The sequence below is a fragment of the Protopterus annectens genome, chromosome 5.part0 (assembly GCF_019279795.1).
Source record: "Protopterus annectens isolate FY-2018-M chromosome 5.part0, PAN1.0, whole genome shotgun sequence".
NCBI classification, from domain to species: domain Eukaryota; kingdom Metazoa; phylum Chordata; order Ceratodontiformes; family Protopteridae; genus Protopterus; species Protopterus annectens.
Genome location: NC_056735.1, coordinates 725,096,184 through 725,108,970, shown reverse-complemented (window position 1 = coordinate 725,108,970; position 12,787 = coordinate 725,096,184). Strand labels below are relative to the sequence as shown.

Here is a 12,787-nt window from a genome sequence, read left to right as displayed (position 1 = left end):
AAGCTCTAAAATACATCACACAGCATCTAGACCACACAGATTCCTTGTGGATAGCATCCTCTTGCTTGAGTTACTCATAGGAGGTCATTAGGCTAATGACCAGGAAGTCATTTCAAGCCTAGTTATTTCATCCCAATGTAATACCATAGATACTCTAGTCAATACCCAGGACTGTATTTGGTAATGACTGTCCATGTCCAGGAGGGATGTGGGTGCTATCCCCGGTAAGAATTTATGGTGCCGCATCCACCTGTCCAGGTTCCTTCTGAACAGTGTCACCGATGTGACAGCCTATTCCAAAGATGCATCAGTCGCTGGGAGGCAAATCTGTCCCTCCAGCATGTCCTATTCAAGTCACAGGCCATATTTAGGTCCATAAAACAGGTAGCTCTAGTCACGTTTGACTTATGGATGCACATGAAATTCATGAGGTTTAGGTTGGAGATTGCTCTGTAAGCCAGGCATATGTCTCACCTAACAAGTCTATACAATAGTGAGTACAGTGACAGGGACTTTAGTTGGTCCGTGTAAGGCACATGCTGGAGTCCCCTGATCTTTTTTGTTAGAAAACTCTGACGTCTCTCCAATTGCTGCAGGTGCTTTGTATGGTATATGCCGAAAAGGGCGTTATACTCAATTATGGGCCTGATACGTGACGAGTACAGAGGAGTTACAACCTCCTTTGCTCTAATGGTGATGCCTTTGGCAATCAAGTGTGCTACATAAAAAGCCTTCCTTACTACAGTAGACACCTGGTGATCAAAGTTAAGGTCATAATCTACTTGTAACCCCAGATCTCTTGCCACTTTGTAGGTACATAGGGTACTGCTGTTAATTTGATAGTGTGGAAGGGACAATGTTTTCATGAAAGGGAATGATGATGCATTGCTTTGCATTCAGTTTGAGACCATGACTAAGACACCAGTCGTTGGTCTGCATAAGACCCTCCTGAAGTATACTGACATAATTTGGGGATTCAATAATTGCACCCAGTCTGCAGTCGTCCACAAACCTGGTTAGCCACAGCCCCTTAGTTTTGGCCTGAACTTCTGAGAAGTATATGTCAAACAGTAAGGGGCCCAGCACTGTCCCTTGTGGCACCCCATTGGTGACATGTCTGCTGGTTGATGTGGAGTCACTCACTTTGATAGTGTCTGACTGTTTGAGCCAGTTGGCAACCCATCTTACAACAAAGGGGTTTACATTTATTACAGGGTAGTCTTGGTTAGTTAGGATGTGCTGAAGAGACTGAACTGCTTTCCGTAATCATGTTTTTTGTTTGGGCAATCACTGGATGAAAAGGTTGTTTAAAAAACTCTTAAAATGCAACTCAGAGCATTTAGCCACCTCATGTCTTCTGAGAGCCTAGTGGCCACCCCCAGACACCTTATTATGGGTTCCTATTAGAAGAACAAAAGTCCAAAATATCAAATGGCTGTATATGCGAAAATGCCATCCATCTATGTGTTTTTTGTGAGATCATGGTACAGTGAAGATCCGGACATTTGCACTTTCCTCACTGTAGTGCGATCTTGGAGTTGGTATATATAATTAGTGGGGAGGGTGCAGCACCCCCACAATAAAGGGTTCAAAGTCTGGGATTTTCGCTGTTTACAGTGTTCGATTATATGAACTTTCGTTCATATAATACAGACCCATTATTACAGTGTAGTTTTGGTTAGTAAGATATGCTGAAAGGAGGCAAGTAAAAACAACGTTGGCATATGACTAAATTTCTTTCTTTGATCGTGATTTTTTATTTGGGCAATCCTTGGATGAAAAAGGTTGTTTAAAAACCCTGAAATGCATCTCACAGCATCTAGAAAAAGCATGGCTTCTGAGGACCTTGTAGCCAACAGACCCCCAGCTTAATACTGTCATTTCCACTACAGTTAATACAGTGTAGTCTTGGTCAGTTAGGGTGTGCTAAAACAAATGCAGGTGAAGACAAAATCTGTTTCACTGATCACATTTTTTGTTCAGGCAATCTTTGGATTAAAATGTTGTTTAAAATAACTCTAAAATGCATCTCAGAGCATCTAGAAACCACATGGCTTCTGGGGGCCTTGTGGTCCCCAGACCCCTGACATAATGCAGTTGTTTCCACCACATTGACAGAGTGCAATTCTGCAGACAGAACATGCTGAATGAACCACTGAATAGTGGCAGAAGAAAATTAAGTAAGGCAAACTGTACGGGAGGAGGAGGAAAAAATAATAATATGGACACATTTGGGGGTGAGGTGCGCGCCATGGAGTCTTTTTACATGGTGATACTCTGATGACTGTTAACAAGCTAGGAAGAAATGGACTTACCTACTCTCAAGAAGATTTTTTGATTAATGAAGTAGAGACAGACTCATTACATATACGGAGTTTCTCTCACGAAGTTGTGCAAAAGAAAATGACAACACTCTAGGGAAGCAACCTGTGTGACTATGCATGATCAAGTAAGGAATGGAGGTTAGGCAGAAGAGAGAATGTGACTGATGTTCAGTATTTACATCGTATTTACAGGTCTAACAGGGAGTAAAAGAAACTGAGAAAAACCATGGGGCCAGATAGCTAGCTCACTCACTCATCCCACATTAGAAAACCAACTACAGTAGTTAAAGTCAAAGCATTTAGACATTACCCAGCCATGAAGTGAAATTCTATGAAGGGGGAACGCTAATCCTTGTGAGGCAAACCAGGGTGATTCTCAATATATTGGTTAGTACTGGTGGTATGATCTCACTTCACAGTTTTAGAAATGTCACTGTTGGAAGAGGGCCTGACTTGTTTCAATGGGTCAATGACACATGCTGGCCTACAGGGTACCAAGATTAAGAAGGATAACGTAACTGTGAATAAGTGGAAAACAAGGCTGGTGTACTGGTATACTGTCTTAATGCATTTTAGATAGAAAATGTTTTAAGTACACTGCCCTCCATCCTTAAAACCATACTGTTGAACAACTAGGGAATACTACTCAAACCTATGCATACATCAGTAAGACATTAGTAAACATTAACATGACTTCCAAACTGAAACATATGCAAAACAATTCACCTTGCATGACACCGAGAATGCCAACTGGTGCAGTCACTGGTTGAAGAAAACTGCTGTGCGGAAGCCTCTGGGCGATTTTCTGCTAACTTAGCTGAGTGCCATGAATGAGGTCTGTATGCTGGTTCAGTTCTTCTAAAAGAAACAGGAAAAAAAAGTTCTTTAAAATACAGAATAGCAAAAGGCAAGCTCACATCCCACTCCTAACCAATGCTAAACTATAGATAGAACACTGCAGTACTGTATTTAGTATCAATTCAGCTGTGGTTGATCTCCCAAAACAATAAATGACATACTGCAGAAAACCAAAGATTCCTTTTGCTGACAGAAAATGGAAGCAAACACATCAGATTATACGTGGCAAAGAAATTTATATTGTTCATTTTCTCCTAAGGCAGGGCTGACAAAAGTACCAAGCTGGAAATCCACATTTCCTCCTGCAGGCTAATTTTAGTAAGCAAATTTAAGCTATCAAGTATGGAAAATCTAGACAAACAAGTAGAACACCTAATGGTACATAGTGCAAATTTGCATATGCATGTAGGAGTGAGAATGTGTCTCTCTCTACTGTTCCACTGCCAGAAAACAAGGACAACTGAAAAACTACCTGGAATTAGGAACCAAATTCTAAATGAGCTGCAGTACTAGGTATGACTTTTTCGTTGTTGTTTCCGCTGACATGGTGTGTGTGGTGGTTGGGGGGAGGGAACCAGTGACACTGGTTTACTGCTTCTGTTTCTATAACTTTGAGAACTGCAGTTCTAGAAGTGGATATGGGAGAAATATAAATATGCCACTTGGATAGCTGCACAGGATGCAGCATTAACACAGGAAAGCTGAAAGTGACCAGCAATGCTGCTTTACATGTTTAGCATTTATAGTAAACGCTGAGCACAATTTTCAGCATGAGATGTCATGCTTGGCAAATAAGGTGGCATGACAAGCAATATACCTTTCACACAGTAAATGAATGGTTAATTAACTAGTTGTAGGTTATTCCACATTCTGAGTAAGCCTTCAGTATCATGGTAACAAATCTCTTCACTCTGGAAAAGAGCTGTAAATCACATGTAGGAAGGAGTCCTAAGTTAAGTCTGTACCCAGCCATAGAACCTGTAACAGAGCTTTAATCAGAGCTTTCATATCCAAACTAAAAATTACCGCTTCTCTGCATCTAGTGCCACTAATCCAAGACTTAAATAAAATAGGTAGAGATCAGAGCAGAAGCTGTTCCCTGCTAATTTACATATACTGAAGTTTACAGTAGAAAACAACAGAGCTGTATATGTCAACATAAACACCAATTATTTATGAAAAAAAGAAAGAAAAACAATAAAACTCTAAACAGATCTGTCAGGTACCATAAAAATTATTAGCAGACTTGTTTAAATATTTCTAATGTTCTGCAAAGATAAAATAAGTCTGCCAGGCTCTCTCAATCTGTAAAGCATAACTGTTAATGTAATAATCATTTCTTCCAACAGTTATCAGTGAAAACCAAACCAAGAAAAATAACTAGTGGTAGTACTACAATAAATATATAGTAATCAGTTTTGTATTTCTAACATTACAGCTGGAAATCCAGTTGAGGAGAGACCTTCACTGGGACAGGCCAAAACTTCACTGTGAGAAAGTCTCTTAATAAGCTTACTATGAAAACAGTTATTTCTTTATTAACAACTTTTGGTAAAGTTTGTTTTTCTTCTTGCTTGATTTTGCCTTTTCTATTACCTAGCAATTCATTACAAGTCTGACAATGTGATCTAGACATTAGATCAACATGCTGTAATTGAGCGTAATACAAGATACAGGATACACTGTGCATGTTATCGACACAATGCAGTGCTCCTAACTTAGCTCAAACTTCATAGTTACACTTACTGAGCTTCACGCAACTATATAGGAATACCAGCTTCAGCAGCAAAGAGGGATAAAGCCCTGACTGCAGCCTATGTGACTGGAATTTGCTTAGTGGCTCAGATGCTTAGTGAGTGCACTGGAATGTATGTTCACAGGGGGATGGACTAAAGGTCTCCATGTTGATGCTGGTAGCCCATTCCCCCCAACCAGAGGGGCAGGAACAGGCCATTTAAATGTCTTCATAGCTAGGATGCTGTTGAAACACAAGCAATTCTATACAGTTGCCTCAATAAGGTAAGGGTCTATGGTATTTAATATGGACTTCCTCTGTCCAGGAGGGACATGGGTGCCACCCCAGGAGTGAATATGCATTCACCAATTCATTGATCTAAGTTGTGTTTGAACAGGGTCAGAAAGCAGTTCTGTTTCATGTGAACTGGAAGCTTATTCCAGGGAAGTGGCAGTCTCTGGGAGATGTATGCATCTCTCCAGCATGACCTATTCATGTTAAAGATTAGTTTAAGATCCCTGGTGCGATTGACCCTCGTGCAGGTTGACTGGATTGACGAATATTTAGCATCTTCATCAGGGCCGGGTAAGAGGCTGCCCTGTAAGCCAGGCACAGATCACCCCTTAGCAATCTGTGGGAGATGGAATACTGTGACAGGGATTTCAGTCTTTCCATATAAGTCTTGTTTTGTGTACCCTGTAATTTCTTGGTGAGAAACCTTTGTGGTCTCTCCAATTGTTGCAGGTGTCTGGTGAGGTACATGCAAAAGGGAGCACTGCACTCAACTACTGGTTTGATGAGGACAGAGTACAATGGCACTACAACATCCTTACATCTAGATGGGAAGCCTTTACTTACAAAATGTGCTACATAAAAGGATTTCCTTACTATTGTGGATATGTGATGGCCAAAACTGCGGACTGCTATCAACCCAATTACACAGATCACATACCACTGTGTCAACACTTAAGGGGGTGCAGTCTATAATGTAATTAGCAGGGATGTCAGCTTTCCAGAAAAGGAATAACAATGCACTTTTTTCATCTAGCTTTAATCTGTGGCTTTGACAACCATCATTTGTCTGTGCTAAGCCTGTCTGTAGCACATTAACGTTGTTGGGGGACTCAATGATTGCTCCCAATTTGCAACTGTCAGTGAACTTGGTCAGCCACAGGCTGTCCAAGTTTGCCTGGACTTCTGAGGAATAAATTCGGAACAGTAAGGGGCTCAGCACAGAATCCCATGGTACACCACTGGTGACTGATCTTTTGCTAGAGGTGAAGTCACCCACTTTGACAGTATGTGTCCTGTCCATGAGCCAGCTGACTACCCATCTGGTAATGTAAGAGTTTGGAGATTAACTATGTCCTTGTTAATAAGGTCCATAATGATTCTTCTATGGATTTGTATGTGATGAGGCTAGTCAAGCTTATGGGCCTATAATTCCCAGTGTCGGTTGATGGTCGTCCCCCTTTATGCAGAAGAATTACTGTTGCTGTCCTCCCATTGATGCTGTGTTTCTGGCCTTGGACAGCACCAAGATGACCTGCACTCTTGAGATAATAGACTGAGAAATGGTGACAGATAATCTTTGAGGGATGACTGGAGGAGACAGGGGGGGGGTGAAGTCTGCCCCAAAGTTGTCAGCTAGAAGGTTGGCTATTACCTGTGGTTGAGTATGGGTGGTACCATCCACAACTAGTTCAGCACACATCTGGGTATTACCTTTTAGATTTTGGATGTAGTTAAAGAATGCCTTCTGGTTATCCTTACGTAATGAGGCTATTTTCAGCTGTAATTAGCTTTGGAGAACTTGACAAGATCTCAAATTTGATTGATTAAGTTAGAGAGGGATCTCTTCCTCTGCTGAGCAAGTTCCCTCTTGTTCTTGGACATTAGTTTCTTTCTCTGGTTGTACAGCCTTTTTATACTAGGGGTCGATCAGGGTGGTTTGTTTTTTTGGGAAGACCTGGTTTTAATCTGGTCAAGTACAGCCGATTCTATATAACTGCTTAAGTGGTTATACAGGGTATTGGTGTACACCTCTGCACAGGAGTCCATGTTATCTGCATTCGAGGGGAGTTTCAAACTTCTTATACCATCACTCAGCAGGAGATAATTTGCCTTTGAAAAATTCTTAAGCGTTTTTGAGCTTGATGGGACATCTGATCTTAAAATTACATCAAACAAGACTGAATTACTGTCCAATCTTACTAGGGAGGACATCACACAGGGGTTGCAATGCTCTCCCATGTTAGTGAGTACTAAGTTCAGGACATTTCAGTTTCTTGTGGGTGTGCTGACTAGCTGTTCCACAGCATTTGCACTGACAAAGTCCAAAAACCTCTGCGCCGGCATGTTTGTGGTTGTGTATGCTTCCCAGTCAATGGTAACATAACTAAAATCATCCATGAGTAAGGTGCGGGGCTGTATGGCAAGTGACTCTAGTAAGTCCGGGTATGAGGTATGCTTTTCCAATTCCATGGTGGGGGACCTATAGCGAGCAATGATGTGGTAGGGGACTTCATCTACAGTTAATTGGACATGGAGTAGCTCAAGACAGTTATACTGTTTGACCAGTACAGAGGTGAACTTATCCTTAATAAAGATGGATACACCTCCTCCTTTGGTTCTTTCATGCTCAGTTTGTGGTCTGAATGTATGGAAGGCATTGTAGCCATGCATGCCCAAGGTGCTTTCCATGCCTTTGAACCATGTTTTGGTGTCTGCACAGATGTCATAATCTTCTAAAGTAAGGAGTGCCTTCAGAGAGAACAGTTTCTTATTTAGACTCCTAGCATTAAGCAGATGTACCTAGACAGGATTTTGTTACGTTGCGAGGTTGGTTATTTTTGACACTGAATAAAAAAGGCACAACAGCGGCGGCTAATGCCTTTGCCAGTATCTGAAATCATAGAAGAGACAAGTGCAGACCATCTCTGGCAAAGCAGCTTGGGCTGTCGACCATGTCTTCCCAGGCTGACAGATATTGGATCCCCTTTGACTGACACCAGAAGCTAAACCAATTGTTAATGTCAACCATTTTTTGTTTGTACTGTGATTTCAACCTTGGAGAAGACAGAATGTTGCTTAATGCTACGCTTTTACCTGCCTGGGACACAATCTGAGAGCTCATTCATGTCTCTCTTCAATAAGTCCAGCAAGGTATGTCTCAAGTAATTCACTCCCACATGGACTACAACAGAGTCGCACTGGTATTGTCACTGAATGACTTGAGCGCTTGAGTGACTTGATGGATCCTGGCACCTGGGCTTATTTGTAGAGACACTGATGTGTGGGTTACTATGTGTTGTGGTTGTTTTTTGCATTGTTATGTAAGTGGTTTCCATTTGGGAGGCCTCTGATTTTCTGGTAAGTTACTACTAAGTACTCCACAAATGCAGGTTTATGTGGCTTGTCCTTATTTAGTGTGGGAAGTATGTGTCTGCTAACCACCTGTTTGGCATTTGATATGTCCTTATGTGAGGGTCTTGCCTCCAATTTCATAGTGTAACTACATCTCTCACATAAAGTATTTGTTTGTTTCAGGAATAAGTGGTTGCCAGCATACATGAGGCAATTGCTACATTGTCTTAGGATGCCCATGTCTATCAGAATGGCCAGAGAGATGATGGGAAACTCCCCATCCATGACAGCAGGCTCTTGCAGTATGTTTTATTAGGGAAAGGAATGGGTTAACTGGACAGGACTGTGCTTGCACCCCCGAAACCACAACAGGGACCTACACTTTGTGTAGGCTAAGGATGATCAATAAGGCAACGCTACTCAGTGCACAACTGAGGTGTTCCTAGAGCAGCAGAAAAGCTTGGAAGGGTTGCACTGACAGCTGTTTAAGGAAAAACTGAGCATCTAGGTTTTTTCAGCTATGCAGGGCACTGCTTACTGCCGCTGAGCAAACAGCAGCACTGCATAAATGCAAGGCTTAAATACAAGCAAAGAAAAACAAGTTTGAAGCTAACTACCAATCAGGAAAGCGCACAATAAGCCTTCCACCAGCAATTCCCAACTCAAACAGGTTAGATCAGCACACTTCTATCACAATGGTGCAGAAAAACACCTTCTTAATGTAGAATAGCTGGTTTGGTGCCCAAGTGTAACAAGACCACAAAAACTACCTACAGCAGTCTGACAACTAAAAGATACAATGTAGTACAGTCCAATTAACTACTTAAATCAGCAGCAGATGGTACAGTTTTTGAAACTGCTAAAGTACAGCCACAGTACATAAGCAAAATGGAAAAAAATACTTAAGAGCCCTTTTGTGTACTTCCCAGCTCAGAAGGACCAGGTAAACACTTACTGCCACTAGATGAATAATCCCAGTCTTCCTCATATAAAAGCACAGTAAAGGAGTGTCTGGAGTGAAATGCTACCACAAAGAAACAAAGATATCATGACCCCATAAACATGGGTACTGCTTAACTAATTTGTGAGTGGGTACATAATTTATGGCTATAGCCTTTATTTTATTTCTGTTAATTTTGAATCCTAAAAAAAACTGAATGCCTCAAAATGCTGTACAACACTGAAATGGCCTTTTCTAGACTTATCAAATACAAAACAATAGCATATGCAACATAAGCCAACTTTTACTGATTACCATACAATTATATCCAAGACTCACCAAACAGCAGTAGTTTTTTCTTATATTCTGCTTCCCTCTGGATCATTGATGCTATGTTATATTAATGCTATCAAATGTTTGCCTCCCCTCTACAAAACCACATTAATCCATATGCATCAACGTTGGCAATACTTTTGCCACTATTTTAGCTAGCAGAGACAAAAACACTGTATAATCATGGTTTAAAATTGAAATGGGTCTATATGAAGCTGAGTCTGAAGGGTCTTTAACCTTTTTGTGTAATACAACCACCACAGCTTCCTTCCAAGATGCTGGTACTTCCCCCTCCTTTTAAAATACTATTAAATAAAATCTTCCAGATTTGTATCATTCCCACCTAACCTCCAAACTTCCACAGGAATACCACCTGTTCCTGGAGACTACCCTGCATATTGATGATGCATCAATTTTTATCTCATCTCCTCCTCTCAACTCTTACTTGTTCAACCTCACCTTCTTCCTCTAATCATGGCATAATTAAGGCTTCCATAAATATTTCCATTTGTGTTCTTTACTGGTTTCCACATTTCTCTGCTTTATACAAATTTTCATAAAATGTCCAAAATATCTTGAACATCTTTGTAAGATCTCTGGTTATTTTTCTTGTCACAGACTCCCTAAGTTTGGTGAAAACTCTGTCTACTTTCTGTTGGCTAAGTCACTATACTAAAAGTTTTTTTGTTCTGGAGTTATCAAAAAAGTTGCAATCTTTCTAAACTACACATCTTATCTAAATGTTCCCTTATTTTCTCTTTAGCACTCTACAGTTGCTCCTCTTCTTATGTGAAACTCCCCTTACTCTGCAATACTATGACCTTTGTCCCACTAAATAACTCCTATTACTTCTTAACAATCTTTTATTTCTACCCTATTTTCAACTCCATTTTTATCATATCCCACTCAATAGCTATCTCTTCTAAAGAAATTTCTATTTTCCCTAGTAACTCAAAATTTCCACTACCTATTTTTTAATAGGTAGGTGGGAAAGCATCAGTGTCTCATTTTTACTAAATTATCCTGCATTTTTCTTAGTTTGTATTGTTGCATAATCTGAAATAATTATTAGATGTGTGTTGAAGTTTTCAAATAAATGCACATGTTCCTATAAGATATCATTTATATACAGTCTAGCCCAGCTTTTGTACCTTGGGGAATAATATGTAAATTCTGTCAGTTTCTTCTACTGAATTCACATCTTCCATACTAAATATTTCCATAAATTTCTTCATAAATCTACCTTTTTGTTACATTTTACCTTCAAGGTTCTCCTGATACATCTCTTTTGCATATTGAGGTACAGTCCCATCCTATAAGTAATATCCCCTGCTGAAAGCTGATTATTTCTCTCTCAAACATTTCTTAAGCTCCATAACAGCAGTTTTTGTTGGAGCATAAGTACATGCCAGCGTTATCTCCTCCCTTGCAAACAGCTTCTTACTACCACAAAATGTACCATTACTGTCTTTTTCCCACTTCCAAAACTACTAGAGCCCTTCTGGCAACCAAAATTTTTACTCCACCTTTTCCTTTGTTCCTGATATTCTGCTGAATATTCATCCTAAAACATTTGTCAAATTCACAGGCTGATCTTCCAAACAACATAATGTAGGATATATGCTTTACAGTCCAACCACAAGTATGACAAAGTCAGCAAGTCCAATCTTTACTCATTCACTTTTCCTTGCAAAGCCATATTTCATAAATGTGACTGATGCTTTACACCTCCCATTTACTCACTAATTTCAGTGTTTCTGGTCTTCTTCCCTATCATCTCTATCTCCCAACACTAGGCTTGCTTTCATGTCCAAGGTACTTCTGATTCTTCTAGTCAACTCCTGTGCTTTTCTTCTCTCTCTCTCTCTCTCAAGCACTTTCCTTTGGAACTTTAGAAAACATTCCACTGGCAAAGTCTCTTGATGAGCCTTATTGATAGAAGGATGAGAAGCAGAGTCCCGTTATGCATCATGGCCCACTTTTTTTGTATAATTTTTATTTCTTCCTTATCCTGTTCTGCATCAAAAGTGTATTTACTTCTTCAGGAAAAAATACTCTAAAGACAGCTTGAATCTCACACCTCCTCTCAACATTCCCGGACTGCTCTTTTGCCTGGTGTACAGTGAATAATCATCTTTCCCAAACACTCTGCTGTCCCAAATTTTAATACTTTTCCTTCTGCCACAGTTTTGTCAAGATCAACTCTTTCTGCTGGTATGATTGCATCTTTACTAATACAGGTCTTGCTACTCTCTCAAGGCCAGGTTTGCAGCATACACTTGATGTACCTCTTCAATTAATAAATCCTGCTGTGGAACACCACTCCAATGGCTTACATGTGTTTTCATAAAATGAAAGTCTGCCCCTTCCAGTTTCTCTGGTACAGCAGAAAATCACAGGTTTTCTTGTGTACCATGTTGTTTTCTCTGTGTACAATGTCTTCTAACTCTGCTGTTCTTTTAAACATCTCTTCGTGAGAAGCTCACACTTAGCCAGCCTTTCCTTCATGTCAGCCTCTGGGTTTTACCATTTTATCAGTTCATCTGAATAGCTAGTTAAAGCTTCAATTATATTTCCAGCCTTTTCTTATTTAAGTTAATATATTCCTTCAATATTTAATTTATTTTAATCAACAATGAGTATGTTTGATTTATTTTTTCCTCTAGATTACCGGAAGCCATCTCTTGAACTGCTTTTTGTTGAATATATGCAGGATTCTTCCCAGCCAGTATTTTCTCTTCACCTTTTCTGGTTGATTTTTTCAGGTTCTCTAACCTTCCTCTATCCTGGCAGCCAGGGAGGGTACGTACTAACCAGTAACTGAATTTTACCCAATCAAACAAATTCACTAACTCCCTTTTCTCCATTCTGGTTTTACACTGGAAGAGTTGAAATTAAGTTGATGATCAGTGTGCAGCCACCTAGGAAGTCCTCTTAATCCTGACTCACTTATGAAGGAAAGAATTTTGGAATTACCTGGTAGCCAGTGGGCATAGGACCAAAAGTAGAACAGATTTACAATAGCAAAGTCATACCAGATAAATGAGTTCCGACTATGTAACCAGTGGTTGCTAAAGAAAAAGTATGGGCATGAGAAAAGTTTGGAGAAGCTATGGAGAAAAGTACTGAAAAAGTCACAAAAAGGTTCTAAAGAACACACTTGGCACATCAAGAAGAGAAGGTAGGACCTTGGTTAAGTTGTTATAAGGGAAGGTGAAGAGATGCTGAACT

The 12,787-nt window shown here is 40.1% G+C and overlaps 1 protein-coding gene across 2 annotated transcripts in view; it reads right to left on the bottom strand.

Moving 5' to 3' along the window:
• SHROOM2 (shroom family member 2) overlaps positions 1-12,787 on the bottom strand; it is a 2,012,858-nt gene that overhangs the window by 1,223,069 nt on the left and 777,002 nt on the right. For both annotated transcript variants that reach the window (XM_044072571.1, XM_044072572.1), the window contains exon 2: positions 3,051-3,182. In XM_044072571.1, coding sequence (XP_043928506.1) covers positions 3,051-3,182 — 132 coding nt within the window. The remainder of the gene's footprint in view (positions 1-3,050; positions 3,183-12,787) is intronic.